The 18,810-nt window shown below is 37.8% G+C and overlaps 1 protein-coding gene across 1 annotated transcript in view; it reads left to right on the top strand.

Annotated features, from left to right (window-relative positions):
• AXDND1 (axonemal dynein light chain domain containing 1) overlaps positions 1 to 18,810 on the top strand; it is an 89,903-nt gene that overhangs the window by 9,493 nt on the left and 61,600 nt on the right. The window contains exons 8-9 of the mRNA XM_061185665.1: positions 717 to 819; positions 2,079 to 2,200. Of these exons, the coding sequence (XP_061041648.1) occupies positions 717 to 819; positions 2,079 to 2,200 (225 nt within the window). The remainder of the gene's footprint in view (positions 1 to 716; positions 820 to 2,078; positions 2,201 to 18,810) is intronic.

Here is an 18,810-nt window from a genome sequence, read left to right as displayed (position 1 = left end):
CACATCTTGGCTGTTGTGAATAGCTTCAATGAACACGGGAGTGTTAATATCTCTTCAAGATCCTTTTTTTTTTTTTTTCTTTTGGCCACACCATACGGCATGCAGTATCATAGTCCCCTGACCAGGGATCAAACCCGTGCCCCCTGCAGTGGAAGCATGGATTCTTAACCACTGGACTGCCAGGGAAGTCCCTCTCTTCGAGATCCTGATTTCAAGTGGGATTGCTGGATCATATATAACTTTATAAAAGTTATAAAAATTTATAACTTTTATATTCTAAATTTATCCATTAGTGTTTCTCCATTTTGCTATAGGCTTTTTTTCTTATCTATCCCTTGTCCCTTTTCTTTTATATTGTGAAGTAGCGGATCTTAGCAGCTTGGTGTTTATTACTCCACATTTTTCTGTGTTCTTACAATCTTACACAATAGGGGTATAGAGTTTATTTGGGAGGTGGAACATTATTTTCTTTTATGAAAAAGAGGATCATACATTGCGTTTTTGTTGGTTTTTGTTTTGTTTTGTTTTTGTATTTTGTTTTACTGTATTATTGATATCCCACTAGATTAGTATTGTACATATAGGTATAACGCTTTAAAATACCATTAATATTCCATAGTATGTACATTTTCTTTATACATATTATGTTCCTTTTGCCATCTGAGCATGACCAATTGTAACACTAATTATATATGTCTGCCATCTTAATCTTTTAGGAAACCTAATAAAAGAGTAGAAGTGGTCCAGCTGAATGATGTGATGGATACTATGCTAGAGAGGGCTGGTGTGGAAAATCAGGCATATACAGGGCCAACCAAGGTAATTGCAAAGATCAGTGTAAACCAGTGGTTAAGAGCATGCACTCTGGAGGTAGAATGCCTGGATTGGACTCCTGACCCTGCCGTTTATTAGCTGATGACCTTGGGCAGGTCATTTAGTGTATTTGTATCTTGATTTCCTCATCTGCAAATTACAGATAATAATATTATTTACCTCGTAGGGTTGTTGTAGAGATTAAGTGACATAATGAATGTAGATTGCTTAGGACAGTGCTTGGCATGTGGTAAACATTGTATAATTAATTTTTAGTCATTATTATTGTACTTAATTGAATATAAGGCACCACTGATTATAAGACCCTTATTATTTTATGTACCACTAAAAACACTGCCAATTAAACCATGCTTTCTTATCACTTATAATTTTTATTTTGCACCTAATGAAAGAGCTCTTTCAGTCTTACATAGATACAGATTTTTTTTCTTTATGGGGCTATTTCTCTTTTGTTTTATAAATTTTTATTTTTATAGAATTTGAAACTTATAGACAAGTTCAATACAAGGCACTCCTATGTAACCTTTACCCAGGTTTGCTAATTGTTTACACTGTGGCCTATTTGCTTTATCATTCTCTTTCCCTCTCTATGTATCTCTATGTGTATGGTTTTTTTCTGAACCATTTTAGAGTAAGCTGGCAACCTCATGCCTCTTTATCACCAAACATTTTAGGGTATATTTCCTATAAATAAGGACAATCTCTTATATATCCATAATACAGTTATCAAAATCAGGAAATTTAACATTGATATGATAGTATTATCTAATATAGTTCATATTCAAGCTTCAAATTTTATTAATTTTCCCTGTAATGGCTTTTATAGCTATTTTCCCCTCCATTTCGGGATCCCAGGATCACACAGTGCTTTTAGTTGTCATGTTCCTTTAGACAGCTATAACCTGAAACTGTTCTTTGTTTTTCTTGACCTCAATATCTATAGAATGTTCCTCAATTTTGGTTTGTCTGATGTGTACTTATTCAATTCAGGTTTTGTATTTTTGGCAGGTATAACATAGTGGTGATATTGTGACTTTCTCAGTGCATCATATAAAGACGTGCATGATTAGACATAGATTTGTTTTAAATGTATCATTTTTTATATATGTTTATAAAGGAAAATGTAAGTGAACAAATTAATCAAGGTATTTCTAAAACTTATTCACATTGAGTGCTTACCTCCTAAGATGTTTTTTCCTGCAAGACTGTGATAAATACTGATTATCTTACTTATCTTTTGCCAGATGCACAAACTACTTCATATATTAAAGAAGGAACAGACCATTTATAATACAGTATTTCATGAACTTATTCGACAAGTCAGTGTGGACTGTGCAGATAGAGGAGAACTACTATCCAAAATCAGGTTAGAGCTGTTATTGGAGTACCCCAGTTTCCTCCTGAATTTTATATTAGAATTATATTTATATCTGCTTTTAAGAAAATCACAAAAGTAACTTCTCTACTCTATTGATAATAAGGGACCTAAGTGCATTTCTATTATATTTTCTATAGTAAAAATATATTGGTTGAGAACTTCCTTAAGGTGATTTCTGTTCGGATGTTTGACACCATATTCTTTTATGATTGGGAGTGAAGTGTCTCTTAGGCCTGTTACCATAGAAGGAGGGTTTCATATGAAACAGAGGTTCATAATAACCATTTTTCATAGAGGGAAGAATAACTGACAGATTGGTTATAAGCTGAATAAGACTCAGATTACACAGAAATAGGGCTACTGCAGTAATTAATTTTGGTTGACACTATAAATATCTTTGGATGTAGCCATCTGACATTTTTCAGTTATTGTTATTTTTATTTTTTCCAATATTTTATTAAGGGAATTTCCAAATACCCACATAAAAATTGAAAGAATTTTACTGTGAGCACACATATATCTAGATTCTGCCATTAACATTATACTGTTCTCGCTTTATTGCTTGTCTGTCCATCTAGCCATGCTTCTATTTATCCACCAACTTCATGTACTTCAAAGTAAAATGCAGACATCAGTGTATTTCCTTCAAATACTTCAGCATGTATATCATTAATCAGAGTTCATTATTTATTTGCCTTTTTTTCCATTTTAAGTAAAATTTACATATAATAAAATGAACAAATCTTGTCTGCATTTGTTGACTTTTGACAGATACATACACTTAAATAACCCAAACCCTTATCAAGATATAGGGTATTATGGTCACCTCACAAAGTTCCTTAATGCTCTTTCCCTGGAAATGCCCACCCCTGCTTCTCCAGAAGTTCTGACTTCTTTGAATCTTAGATTAGTTTTGCCTATTTAGGAACTTCATACAAATGGGATCATACAGTATATACTCTTTTATGTAAGGCTTCTTTCACAGAGCATGCTTTTGAAATTCATCCACATTGTGCATATATGGGCTGTTTGTTCTTTTTTATTGCTGAGTGGTATTCCATTGTATGAATGGAACAAAAAGCAGTTTATCTGTTTTCCTATTGATGGGCACTGTTTCCAGTTTGGGGCTATTATGAATAAAGCTACTGTGACCATTCTTGTAAGAATCTTTCTGTGAACATATGCTTTCATTTCTTGGGTAAATATGTAGGAATGGGATTGCTAGTTCATAAGTTTGTTTTTTTAAATTTTTTTCGAAAATTGTTTATTTTTATACAAATTTTAAAGATTACTTTCCATTTACACTTATTAAAAAATATTGGCTATATTCCCCATGTTGTACAAAACATCATAAAGTAAGTTTAAGTTTATCTATTTATTTATTGGCCATGCCTCATGGCATGCGGGATCTTAATTCCCCAACCAGGGATCGGACCTGTGCCCCCTGTAGTGGAAGCACGGAGTCTTTACCATTGTACCGCCAGGGAAGTCCTGGTTTAAGTTTATTCTTATAAGAAATTATCAAGGGGTGAAGTCAAGATGGCGGTGTGGGAAGATGTGGAGTTAGCATCTCCCCACAACTAGGGTGCCTGCTGCTGGTGGAGGACTCTTGACACCCAAGGAGATGGGAGGAACCCCAAACTGAACCGGTAGGACATGGGGGGACTGAGGGGGGAGGAGAAGTGGAGGCCAGACAGGATCGGTGACCCTGAGGCAGGGGAGATCAGGAGAGGCAGGCAGGAGGGGCACTTGGGGAGGAGTGGGAGAGAAGCGGAGGGCGATTGCCCCGCCCACTCAGGCCTGGGGAGCCTGCTGAGCTCCCAGGCGGGTCCCCTGCCCTCCAAGCCTCCCCCCTCCCCGCCCCAGCCGCATTGGTCCTGGAGGCATAGGAAGGAGGCCAGGGAGATCAGGAGAGGCAGGCAGGAGGGGCCCTCCCAGACTGGAGGAGCAGGAGAGGAGAGGAGGGCGTTTGCCCCACCCACTCGAGCCCAGGAAGCCTGCTGGGCTCCCAGGTGAGGTCCCCTGCCCTCTGAGACCAGGGGTGGGGGGCACGCCTGGGCCCCGTCTGTTCTTTGAGCCTAAGCCCCACCCCCCACAACCCCCAGGGCCTTTTCCAGCCCTGTGGGTCCTGAGCATTGGCCCCGCCCACTCCCAAAGCTCGCCCTTGCTTAGGCCCTGCCCTCTACAGCCAAGGCCTTCCCCCTCCCTTTTCTTTTTCCTTTTCCCTCCTCCCCTTTTTTACTATTATGGTACTGATGTACCTTCTGGTTGTTGATTCACCTATATTTTAATTGTTATATTCTTTCTAACATATCTGTTAGTTTCCTGGTCTAATTTTATTTTTTACTTTGTTATTGTTAGTTTTTGGTTTGTTTTGCTGCCCCATGCGGCTTGCAGGAACTTGGTTCATGAGCCAGAAGTTGGGCTGAAGTTCCTGCGGTGGGAGCTCCAAGTCTGAACCACTGGACTAACAGAGAACCTCAGACCCCGGGGAATATTCATCGGAGTGAGGTCTCATGGAGTTCCTCATCTCAGCACCAAGACGCAGCTCTACCCAATAGCCTACAAACTCCAGTGTTGGAAGCCTCAAGCCAAACAACCAGTAAGACAGGAACACAATCCCACTCATAAAAAAAAAAAAAAAATGATGGCAAAAAAATATGTCACAGATGAAGGAGTAAGGTAAAAACCTAGAAGACCAAATAAATGAAGAGGAAATAGGCAATCTACCTGAAAAAGAATTCAGAGTAATGATAGTAAAGATGATCCAGAATCTCAGAAATAGAATGGAGGCATGGATTGAGAAAATACAAGAGATGTTTAACAAAGAACTAGAAGAACTAAAGAACAAACAAGGATGAACAACACAATAACTGAAATGAAAAATACACTAGAAGGAATCACTAACAGGATAACTGAGGCAGAAGAACGGATAAGTGAGCTGGAAGACAAAATGGTGGAAATAACTACTGAGGAGCAGAATAAAGAAAAAAGAATGAAAAGAATTGAAGACAATCTGAGAGACCTCTGGGACAACACTAAACGCACCAACATTCAAATTATAGGGGTCCCAGAAGAAGAGAAAAAGAAAGTGTCTGAGAAAATATTTGAAGAGATTACAGTCAAAAACTTCCCTAACATGGGAAAGGAAATAGTCACCCAGGTCCAGGAAGCACAGAGAGTCCCATACAGGATAAACCCTAGGAAAAAAACACCAAGACACATATTAATCAAACTAACAAAAATTAAATTCAAAGAAAAAATATTAAAAGCAGCAAGGGAAATACAAAAAATAACATACAAAGGAATCCCCATAAGGTTATCAGCTGATTTTTCAGTGGAAACTCTGCAGGCCAGAAGGGAGTGTGATGAAAGTGTGTGTGATAAAGTGATGAAAGAGAAAAACCTACAACCAAGATTACTCTACCCAGCAAGGATCTCATTCAGATTTGATGGAGAAGTCAAAAGCTTTTCAGACAAGCAAAAGCTAAGAGAATTCAGCACCACCAAACCAGCTTTAAAACAAATGCTAAAGAAACTTCTCTAGGCAGGAAACACAAGAGAAGGAAAAGACCCACAAAAACAAACCCAAAACAATTAAGAAAATGGTAATGGGAACATACATATCGATAATAACCTTGAATGTAAATGGATTAAATGCCCCAACCAAAAGACACAGACTGGCTGAATAGATGCAAAAACAAGACCCATATATATGCTGTCTACAAGAGACCCACTTCAGACCTAGGGACACATACAGACTGAAAGTGAAGGGATGGAAAAAGATATTCCATGCAAATAGAAATCAAAAGAAAGCTGGAGTAGCAATACTCATATCAGATAAAATAGACTTTAAAATAAAGACTGTTACAAGAGACAAGGAGGGACACTACATAATGATCAAAGGATCAATCCAAGAAGAAGATATAACAATTATCAATGTTTATGCACCCAACACAGGAGCACCTCAATACATAAGGCAAATGCTAACAATCATGAAAGGAGGAATCGACAGTAACACAATAATAGTAGGGGACTTTAACACCCCACTTACACCAATGGACAGATCATCCAAGCAGAAAATAAATAAGGAAACACAAGCTTTAAATGATACAATAGACCAGATAGATTTAATTGATATTTATAGAACATTCCACCCAAAAGTGCAGAGTACACTTTCTTCTCAAGTGCACATGAAACATTCTCCAGGATAGATCACATCTTGGGACACAAATCAAGCCTTGGAAATTTTAAGAAGACTGAAATCGTATCAAGCATCTTTTCTGACCACAGCACTATGAGATTGGAAATCAATTACAGGAAAGAAACTGTAAAAAACACAAATACATGGAGGCTAAACAGTGCACTACTAAATAACCAAGAGATCACTGAAGAAATCAAAGAAGAAATTTAAAAATACATAGAAACAAATGACAACGAAAACACGATGACCCAAAACCTATGGGATGCAGCAGAAGCAGTTCTAAGAGGGAAGAATCAATCTCACCTCAAGAAACAAGAAAATCTCAAGTAAGCAATCTAACTCTACCCTTAAAACAACTAGAGAAAGAAGAACAAAGAAAACCCGAGGTCAGTAGAAGGAAAGGAATCATAAAGATCAGAGCAGAAATAAATGAAATAGAAATGAAGAAAACAATAGCAAAGAGCAATAAAACTAAAAGCTGGTTCTTTGAGAAGATAAACAAAATTGATAAACCCTTAGCCAGACTCATCAAGAAAAAAAGGGAGAGGACGCAAAGCAATAATATTAGAAATGAAAAAGGAGAAATCACAACTGACACTGTAGAAATAAAGGTTTATAAGAGACTACTCCAAACAACTGTATGCCAATAAAATGGACAACCACGAAGAAATGGACAAATTCTTGGAAAGGTACAATTTTCCAAGACTGAACCAGGAAGAATTAGAAAATATAAACAGACCTATCACAAGTAATGAAATTGAAACCGTAATTTAAAATATTCCAACAAACAAAAATCCAGGACCAGTTGGCTTCACAGGTGAATTCTATCAAACATTTAGAGAAGAGCTAACACCCATCCTTCTCAAACTCTTCCAAAAAATTGCAGAGGGAGAAACACTCCCAAGTTCATTCTACGAAGCCACCATCACCCTGATACCAAAACCCGACAAAGATACCACAAAAAAAGAAAATTATAGACCAATATCACTGATGAACAGATGCAAAAATCCTGAACAAAATACTAGCAAACAGAATCCAACAGTGTATTAAAAGGATCATACACCATGATCAAGTAGGATTTACCCCAGGGATGCAAGGATTCTTTAATATATGCAAATCAATCAATGTGATACACCACATTAACAAATTAAGGAATAAAAACCATATGATCATCTCAATAGATGCAGAAAAAACTTTTGACAAAATTCAACACCCATTTATGATAAAAATTCTCCAGAAAATGGGCATAGAGGGAACCTACCTCAACATAATAAAGGCCATATATGAGAAACCCACAGCAAGCATCATACTCAATGGTGAAAAACTGAAAGCATGTCCACTAAGATCAGGAACAAGACAAGGATGACCACTCTTGCCACTCTTATTCAACATAGTTTTGGAAGTCCTAGACACAGCAATCAGAGAAGAAAAAGAAACAAAAGGAATACAAATTGGAAAAGAAGAAGTAAAACTGTCACTCTTTGCCAATGATATGATACTATACATAGAAAATCCTAAAGATGCCACCAGAAAACTACTAGAACTAATCAATGAATTTGGTAAAGTTGCAGGATACAAAATTAATGCATGGAAATCTCTGGCTTTCCTATACACCGACAACAAAAAATCAGAAAGAAAAATTAAGGAAACACTCCCATTTACCATTGCAACGAAAAGAATAAAGTACCTAGGAATAAACCTGCCTAAGGTGGAGAAACACTTGTACTCAGAAAACTATAAAACTCCGATGAAAGAAATCAAAGATGACATAAACAGATGGAGAAATATACCATGTTCTTGGATTGGAAGAATCAATATTGTGAAAATGACTGTACTACCCAAAGCAATCTACAGATTCAGTGTAGTCCCTGTCAAACTACCAATGGCATTTTTCACAGAATTAGAACAAAAATATCTTACAATTTGTATAGAAACACAAAAGACCCCAAATAGCCAAGGCAATCTTGGGAAAGAAAAACAGATTTGGAGGAATCAAGCTCCCTGATTTCAAACTGTACCACAACGCTACAGTAATCAAGACAGTGTGGTACTGGCACAAAAACAGAAATATAGATCAATGGTACAGGATAGAATGCCCAGAGATAAACCCACACACATATGGGCACCTAATTTACGACAAAGGAGGCAAGAACTTACAATGGAGAAAAGACAGCCTCTTCAATAAGTGGTGCTGGGAAAACTGGACAGCTACATGTAAAAGAATGAAATTAGAACACTACCTGACACCATACACAAAAATAAACTCCAAATGGATTAAAGACTTAAATGTAAGACCAGACAGTGTAAAACTCTTAGAGGAAGACATAGGAAAAACACTCTTTGACATAAACCACAGCAAGATCTTTTTTTGACCCACCTCCTAGAGTAATGGAAATAAAAACAAAAATAAACAAATGGCACTTAATTAAACTTAAAAGCTTTTGCACAGCAATGGAAACCATAACTAAACAAAAAGACGACCCTCAGAATGGGAGAAAATATTTGCAAATGAAACAACAGACAAAGGATTAATCTCCAAAATATACAAACAGCTCATGGAGCTCAATATCAAAAAAACAAACAATCCAGTTAAAAAATGGACGGAAGATCTAAATAGACATTTAACCAAGGAAGACATACAGATGGCCAAGAGGCACATGAAAAGATGCTCAACATCGCTAATTATTAGAGAAATTCAAATCAAAACTACAATGAGGTATCACCTCGTGCCAGTGAGAATGACCATTATCAAAAAATCTAGAAACAATAAATGCTGGAAAGGGTGTGGTGAAAAGGGAACCCTCCTGCACTGTTGGTAGGAATGTGAATTGATACAACCACTATGGAAAACTGTATGGAGGTTCCTTAAAAAACTAAAAATAGAACAACCATATGACCCAGCAATCCCACTAGTGGGCATATACCCTGAGAAAACCATAATTCAAAAAGAGACATGTACCACAATGTTCATTGCAGCACTATTTACAATAGCCAGGACATGGAACCAACTGAAATGTCTATTGACAGATGAATGGATAAAGAAGATATGGCACATATATACAATGGAATATTACTCAGCCATAAAAACAAATGAAATTGAGTTATTTGTAGTGAGGTGGATGGACCTAGAGTCTCTTGCACAGAGTGAAGTAAGTCAGTAAGTGAAAAACAAATACCATACGCTAACACATATATATGGAATCTAAAAAAAAAATAAGTACTGATGAACCTAGTTGCAGGGCAGGAATAAAGAGGTAGACATAGAGAATGGACTTGAGGACATGGGGTGGGAGGGTGAAGCTGGGATGAAGTGAGAGTAGCATCGATATATGTACACTACCAAATGTAAAATAGTTGACTGGTGGGAGGCAGCAGCACAGCACAGGGAGATCGGCTCAGTGCTTTGTGATGACCTAGAGGGGTGGGATAGGGAGGATGGGAGGGAGGCTCAAGAGGCGGGGGATATGGGGACATGTGTATGCATGTGGCTGATTCACTTTGTTGTGCAACAGAAACTAACACAGTATTGTGAAGCAGTTATACTCCAATAAAGATCTATTAGAAATATATATATATATGAAAAAAAAGGGGGATAATCATATCATACTTTTCCCTAAAGTGTTTGTACCATTATATACTCCTGCTAACAATGTGTGAGAGTTCTGGTTGCTCCATATTTTTGCCAACATTTAGTTATGTAGTTCTTTTTAATTTTGGACATTATGGTGGATGTATAATAGTATGTTATTATGCTTTTAACCTACATTTCCCTGCCAACTCTTTTTTTTTCTTTTAAGATTTATTTATTTATTTATTTTTGGCTGTGTCAGGTCTTAGTTGCAGCACATGGGATCTTTTTTGTTGAGGTATGTGGATCTTTTGTTGTGGTGCGTGGGCTCTTTGTTGTGATGTGTGGGCTTCTCTCTAGTTGTGACATGCGGGGTTTTTTTTTTTTCTCTTCTTTAGTTGTGATGTGCAGGTCCAGGGCGGGTGGGCTCTGTAGTTGTGGTGCATGGGTTCCAGAACGCATGGGCTCTGTAATTTGTGGCATGCAGCCTCTCTAGTTGAGGCATGCAAGCTCAGTAGTTGTAGCACACAGGCTTAGTTGCCCCGTGGCATATGGCATGTTAGTTCCCTGACCAGGGATCGAACCCACGTCCCCTGCATTGCAAGGCAGATTATTTACCACTGGACCATCAGGGAAGTCCCTCCCTGCCAACTCTTGATGTTGAACACTTTTTCATGAGCTTATTGACCGTATATTCTTTTTGTGAAATGTCTGTTCAAATCTTTTGCCTAGTTTTAAATCAGGTTGTTTGTCTTTTTATTATTGAGCTTTAAGAGTTCTTTATACATCTCAGAAACTAGTCTTTTGTTATATATATAATTTTATTTTATATTTACATATATTTTAATGTATTTAAAAATATACATACAGCTGACCCTTGAACAACGTGAGTTTAAACTGCATGGGCCTACTTAAGCATGGATTTTTTTTTTTTTTTTCTAATAAATACAGTACTACATGATCCATGGTTGGTTGAATCTGTGGATTTCAAACCTTAGATACAGAGGGCTAACTATGGGACTTGAGCATCGTTGCATTTTGGTGTCCACAGTGGGTCCTGGAACCAATCCCCCACAGATACCAAGGGATGACTGTTCACAGATTTTCAACTGCAGAGGTGTGGGCGCCCCAACCCCTGCAGTGTTCAAGGATTGACTATACTTAATATTTTCTCCCAGCTTGTTACTTGCCTATTCATTTTTTTAAAAATGTGCTCACCTTACTTTCTTTTAAAAAATAAAAAGTTAAAAAAAAAAAAATTTTAGGACTTCCCTGGTTGTGCAGTGGTTAAGAATCCGCCTGCCAATGCAGGGGACACGGGTTGGAGCCCTGGTCCGGGAAGATCCCACATGCTGTGGAGCAACTAAGCCCATGCGCCACAACTACTGAAGCCTGTGCGCCTAGAGCCCGTGCTCCTCAACAAGAGAAGCCACCATAATGAGGAGCCCACACACCGCAACCAAGAGTAGCCCCCGCTCGTCGCAACTAGAGAAAGCCCGCGTGCAGCAACAAACACCCAATGCAGCCAAAAATAAATAAATAAAATAAATAAATTTATTTAAAAAATAGTTTTAGATCTACAGAAGAATTGAACAGATAATACAGAGAGTTTCCATATACCCCTCCTTCCTCTATATACAGTTTGTCTCATTATTAACATCTTGTGTTAATGTAGTATATTTGTTATAATTAATGAACCAATATATCAATATTATTGACTAAAGTTCATAGTTTACATTAAGGTTTAGTCTTTTGTTATACAGTTCTATGGGTTTTGACAAATGCATATTTTTCAACCATAGAAAGGAATGAAGTACTGATACATGATTTACCATGGATGAACCTTGAAAACATTATGCTAAGTGAAAGAGGCTAGTCACAAAAGATCACATATTGTATGACTCAATTTATATGAAATGTCCAGAAGAGGCAAATCTAGACAGAAAGTAGATTAGTAGTTGCCAGGAAATGAGAGAAAGAGGAATGGAGAGTGACTGCTAACGGGTACCGTTAAGAGGTGTTTGAGGATGATGAAAATACTCCAGAATTAGACAGGTTGAGGGTTTCACAACTTTGTGAATGTACTAAACACATTATCATACACTTTTTTTTTTAATAAATTTATTTATTTATTTTTGGCTGTGTTGGGTCTTCGTTTCTGTGCGAGGGCTTTCTCCAGTTGCGGCGAGTGGGGGCCACTCTTCATCGCGGTGCGCGGGCCTCTCACTGTCGCGGCCTCTCCCGTTGCAGAGCACAGGCTCCAGACACGCAGGCTCAGTAGTTGTGGCTCACGGGCTTAGTTGCTCTGCGGCATGTGGGATCTTCCCAGACCAGGGCTCGAACCCGTGTCCCCTGCATTGGCAGGCAGATTCCCAACCACTGCGCCACCAGGGAAGCCCTATCATACACTTTTTTTTTTTTTTTTTTTTTAAACATCTTTATTGAAGTATAATTGCTTTACAATGGTGTGCTAGCTTCTGCTTTACAACAAAGTTAATCAGTTACACATATACATATGTTGCCATATCTCTTCCCTCTTGCATCTCCCTCCTTCCCACCCTCCCTATCCCACCCCTCTAGGTGGTCACAAAGCACCGAGCTGATCTCCCTGTGCTATGCGGCTGCTTCCCACTAGTTATCTATTTTACATTTGGTAGTGTATATATGTCCATGACACTCTCTCACCCTGTCACATCTCACCCCTCCCCCTCCCCATATCCTCAAGTCCATTCTCTAGTAGGTCTGTGTCTTTATTCCCGTCTTGCCACTAGGTTCTTCATGACCTTTTTTTTTTTTTTTCCTTAGATTCCATATATATGTGTTAGCATACTGTATTTGTTTTTCTCTTTCTGACTTACTTCACTCTGTATGACAGACTCTAACTCCATCCACCTCATTACAAACACCTCCATTTCATTTCTTTTTATGGCTGAGTAATATTCCACTGTATATATGTGCCACATCTTCTTTATCCATTCATCCGATGATGGACACCTAGGTTGCTTCCATGTCCTGGCTATTGTAAACAGAGCTGCAATGAATATTTTGGTACATGACTCTTTCTGAATTATGGTTTTCTCAGGGTATATGCCCAGTAGTGGGATTGCTGGGTCATATGGTAGTTCTATTTTTAGTTTTTTAAGGAACCTCCATACTGTTCTCCATAGTGGCTGTATCAATTTACATTCCCACCAACAGTGCAAGAGTGTTCCCTGTTCTCCACACCCTCTCCAGCATTTATTGTTTCTAGATTTTTTGATGATGGCCATTCTGACCGGTGTGAGATGATACCTCATTGTAGTTTTGATTTGCATTTCTCTAATGATTAATGATGTTGAGCATTCTTTCATGTGTCTGTTGGCAATCTGTATCTCTTCTTTGGAGAAATGTCTATTTAGGTCTTCTGCCCATTTTTGGATTGGGTTGTTTGTTTTTTTGTTATTGAGCTGCATGAGCTGCTTGTAAATCTTGGAGATTAATCCTTTGTCTGTTGCTTCATTTGCAAATATTTTCTCCCATTCTGAGGGTTGTCTTTTGGTCTTGTTTATGGTTTCCTTTGCTGTGCAAAAGCTTTTAAGTTTCATTAGGTCCCATTTGTTTATTTGTGTTTTTATTTCCATTTCTCTAGGACCTGGGTCAAAAAGGATCTTGCTGTGACTTATGTCATACAGTGTTCTGCCTATGTTTTCCTCTAAGAGTTTGATAGTGTCTGGCCTTACACTTAGGTCTTTAATCCATTTTGAGTTTATTTTTGTGTATGGTGTTAGGGAGTGTTCTAATTTCATACTTTTACATGTACCTGTCCAATTTTCCCAGCACCACTTATTGAAGAGGCTGTCTTTTCTCCACTGTATATGCTTGCCTCCTTTATCAAAGATAAGGTGACCATATGTGCGTGGGCTTATCTCTGGGCTTTCTCTCCTGTTCCATTGATCTATATTTCTGTTTTTGTGCCAGTACCAAACTGTCTTGATTACTGTAGCTTTGTAATATAGTCTGAAGTCAGGGAGCCTGATTCCTCCAGCTCCATTTTTTGTTCTCAAGATTGCTTTGGCTATTCGGGGTCTTTTGTGTTTCCATACAAATTGTGAAATTTTTTGTTCTAGTTCTGTGAAAAATGCCAGTGGTAGTTTGATAGGGATTGCATTGAATCTGTAGATTGCTTTGGGTAGCAGAGTCATTTTCACAATGTTGATTCTTCCAATCCAAGAACATGGTATATCTCTCCATCTATTTGTATCATCTTTAATTTCTTTCATCAGTGTCCTATAATTTTCTGCATACAGGTCTTTTGTCTCCTTAGGTAGGTTTATTCCTAGGTTTTTTATTCTTTTTGTTGCAATGGTAAACGGGAGTGTTTTCTTAATTTCACTTTCAGATTTTTCATCATTAGTATACAGGAATGCAAGAGATTTCTGTGCATTAATTTTGTATCCTGCTACTTTACCAAATTCATTGATTAGCTCTAGTAGTTTTCTGGTAGCATCTTTTGGATTCTCTATGTATAGTATCATGTCATCTGCAAACAGTGACAGCTTTACTTCTTCTTTTCCGATTTGGATTCCTTTTATTTCTTTTTCGTCTCTGATTGCTGTGGCTAACACTTCCAAAACTATGTTGAATAATAGTGGTGAGAGTGGGCAACCTTGTCTTGTTCCTGATCTTAGTGGAAATGGTTTCAGTTTTTCACCATTGAGGACAATGTTGGCTGTGGGTTTGTCATATACGGCCTTTATCATGTTGAGGAAAGTTCCCTCTATGCCTACTTTCTGCAGGACTTTTATCATAAATGGGTGTTGAATTTTGTCGAAAGCTTTCTCTGCATCTATTGAGATGATCATATGGTTTTTCTCCTTCAATTTGTTAATATGATGTATCACGTTGATTGATTTGCGTATATTGAAGAATCCTTGCATTCCTGGAATAAACCCCACTTGATCATGGTGTATGATCCTTTTAATGTGCTGTTGGATTCTGTTTGCTAGTATTTTGTTGAGGATTTTTGCATCTATGTTCATCAGTGATATTGGCCTGTAGTTTTCTTTCTTTGTGACATCTTTGCCTGGTTTTGGTATCAGGGTGATGGTGGCCTCGTAGAATGAGTTGGGGAGTGTTCCTCCCTCTGCAATATTTTGGAAGAGTTTGAGAAGGATAGGTGTTAGCTCTTCTCTAAATGTTTGATAGAATTCGCCTGTGAAGCCATCTGGTCCTGGGCTTTTGTGTGTTGGAAGATTTTTAATCACAGTTTCAATTTCAGTGCTTGTGATTGGTCTGTTCATATTTTCTATTTCTTCCTGGTTCAGTCTTGGCAGGTTGTGCATTTCTAAGAATCTGTCCATTTCTTCCAGGTTGTCCATTTTATTAGCATAGAGTTGCTTGTAGTAATCTCTTATGATCATTTGTATTTCTGCAGTGTCAGTGGTTACTTCTCCTTTTTCATTTCTAATTCTATTGATTTGAGTCTTCTCCTTTTTTCTCTTGATGAGTCTGGCTAATGGTTTATCAATTTTGTTTATCTTCTCAAAGAACCAGCTTTTAGTTTCATTGATTTTTGCTATTGTTTCCTTCATTTCTTTTTCATTTATTTCTGATCTGATCTTTATGATTTCTTTCCTTCTGCTAGCTTTGGGGTTTTTTTGTTCTTCTTTCTCTAATTGCTTTAGGTGCAAGGTTAGGTTGTTTATTCGAGATGTTTCCTGTTTCTTGATGTAGGCTTGTATTGCTATAAACTTCCCTCTTAGAACTGCTTTTGCTGCATCCCATAGGTTTTGGATCGTCGTGTCTCCATTGTCATTTGTTTCTAGGTATTTTTTGATTTCCCCTTTGATTTCTTCAGTGATCACTTCGTTATTAAGTAGTGTATTGTGTAGCCTCCATGTGTTTGTATTTTTTACAGATCTTTTCCTGTAATTAATATCTAGTCTCATAGCGTTGTGGTCGGAAAAGATACTTGATACGATTTCAATTTTTTTAAATTTACCAAGGCTTGATTTGTGACCCAAGATATGATCTATCCTGGAGAATGTTCCATGAGCACTTGAGAAAAATGTGTATTCTGTTGTTTTTGGGTGGAATGTCCTATAAATATCAATTAAGTCCATCTTGTTTAATGTATCATTTAAAGCTTGTGTTTCCTTATTTATTTTCATTTTGGATGATCTGTCCATTGGTGAAAGTGGGGTGTTAAAGTCCCCTACTATGATTGTGTTACTGTTGATTTCCCCTTTTATGGCTGTTAGTATTTGCCTTATGTATTGAGGTGCTCCTATGTTGGGTGCATAAATATTTACAATTGTTATACCTTCCTCTTGGATCGATCCCTTGATCATTATATAGTGTCCTTCTTTGTCTCTTGTAATTGTCTTTATTTTAAAGTCTATTTTGTCTGATATGAGAATTGCTACTCCAGCTTTCTTTTGATTTCCATTTGCATGGAATATCTTTTTCCATCCCCTCACTTTCAGTCTGTATGTGTCTCTAGGTCTGAAGTGGGTCTCTTGTAGACAGCATATATATGGGTCTTGTTTTTGTATCCATTCAGCCAGTCTGTGTCTTTTGGTGGGAGCATTTAATCCATTTACATTTAAGGTAATTATCGATATGTATGTTCCTATTCCCATTTTCTTAAATGTTTTGGGTTTGTTATTGTAGGTGTTTTCCTTCTCTTGTGTTTCTTGCCTAGAGAAGTTCCTTTAGCATTTGTTGTAAAGCTGGTTTGGTGGTGCTGAACTCTCTCAGCTTTTGCTTGTCTGTAAAGGTTTTAATTTCTCCATCAAATCTGAATGAGATCCTTGCTGGGTAGAGTAATCTTGGTTGTAGGTTTTTCTCCTTCATCACTTTAAGTATATCCTGCCACTCCCTTCTGGCTTGCAGCGTTTCTGCTGAAAGATCAGCTGTTAACCTTATGGGGATGCCCTTGTGTGTTATCTGTTGTTTTTCCCTTGCTGCTTTTAATATGTTTTTTTTATATTTAATTTTTGATAGTTTGATTAATATGTGTCTTGGTGTGTTTCTCCTTGGATTTATCCTGTATGGGACTCTCTGTGCTTCCAGGACTTGATTAACTATTTCCTTTCCCATATTAGGGAAGTTTTCAACTATAATCTCTTCAAATATTTTCTCAGTCCCTTTCTTTTTCTCTTCTTCTTCTGGGACCCCTATAATTCGAATGTTGGTGCGTTTAATGTTGTCCCAGAGGTCTCTGAGACTGTCCTCAGTTCTTTTCATTCTTTTTTCTTTATTCTGGTCTGCAGTAGTTATTTCCACCATTTTATCTTCCAGGTCACTTATCCATTCTTCTGCCTCAGTTATTCTGCTATTGATCCCATGTAGAGTATTTTTAATTTCATTTATTGTGCTTGTCATCGTTTCTTGGTTCCTCTTTAGTTCTTCTACATCCTTGTTAAATGTTTCTTGCATTTTGTCTATTCTATTTCCAAGACTTTGGATCATCCTTACTATCATTATTCTGAATTCTTTTTCAGGTAGACTACCTATTTCCTCTTCATTTGTTAGGTCTGGTGTGTTTTGACCCTGCTCCTTCATCTGCTGTGTGTTTTTCTGTCTTCTCATTTTGCTTATCTTACTGTGTTTGGGGTCTCCTTTTCACAGGCTGCAGGTTCGTAGTTCCCGTTGTTTTTGGTATCTGTCCCCAGTGGCTAAGGTTGGTTCAGTGGGTTGTGTAGGTTTCCTGGTGGAGGGAACTAGTGCCTGTGTTCTGGTGGATGAGGCTGGTTGTTGTCTTTCTGGTGGGTTCGTCCACGTCTGGTGGTGTGTTTTGGGGTGTCTGTGGCCTTATTATGATTTTAGGCAGCCTCTCTGTTAATGGATGGGGCTGTGTTCCTGTCTTGCTAGTTGTTTGGCATAGGGTGTCCAGCACTGTAGCTTGCTGGTCGTTGAGTGAAGCTGGGTCTTGATGTTGAGATGGAGATCTGTGAGAGATTTTCGCCGTTTGGTATTACGTGGAGCTGGGAGGTCTCTTGTGGACCAGTGTCCTGAAGTTGGCTCTCCCACCTCAGAGGCACAGCCCTGATGCCTGGCTGGAGCACCAAGAGCCTTTCATCCACACGGCTCAGAATAAAAGGGAGAAAAAATGGAAAGAAAGAAAAAAAGAGGATAAAATAAAATAAAATAAAGCAATTATAATAAAAAATAAGAAAAAAAATTATTAAGAGTAAATTTATTAAGAAAAAAAAATTTTTTTTAATTTTTAAAAATAGATTTATTAATTTTTTATACTAAAAATAAGAAAAAAATTATTTAGAAAAAATTTATTAAGAAAAAAAATTTTTTTAAATAAAAAATATGAAAAAACTTATTAAAAATTTTTTTAAAAATAGAAAATAAGGAAAAAATTATTAAGAAAACATTTATTAGGGAAAAAAAATATTTTTAAGCCAAAAAAAAAAAAAAAAACAAAAACGGACGGACCTAACCCTAGGACTAAGGGTGAGAGCAAAGCTATACAGACAAAATCTCACCCAGAAGCATACACATCTACACTCACAAAAAAAAGGAAAAGGGGAAAAGTTAATATATCCTGCTCCCAAAGTCCATCTCCTAAATTTGGGATGATTCGTTGTCTATTCAGGTATTCAACAGATGCAGGCACATCAAGTTGTTTGTGGAGCTTTAATCCGCTGCTTCTGAGGCTGCTGGGAGAGATTTCCCTTTCTCTTCTTTGTTCGTACAGCTCCCGGGGTTCAGCTTTGGATTTGGACCCGCCTCTGCATATAGGTCCCCTGAGGGCGTCTGTTCCCCGCCCAGACAGAACGGGGTTAAAGGAGCAGCTGATTCGGGGGCTCTGGCTCAGTCAGGCCGGGGGGA

Source organism: Eubalaena glacialis, chromosome 3 (assembly GCF_028564815.1).
Source record: "Eubalaena glacialis isolate mEubGla1 chromosome 3, mEubGla1.1.hap2.+ XY, whole genome shotgun sequence".
Taxonomy (NCBI): domain Eukaryota; kingdom Metazoa; phylum Chordata; class Mammalia; order Artiodactyla; family Balaenidae; genus Eubalaena; species Eubalaena glacialis.
The sequence above is the reverse complement of the archived record's forward strand: the minus strand, read 5'-3'. Positions and strand labels throughout refer to the sequence as shown.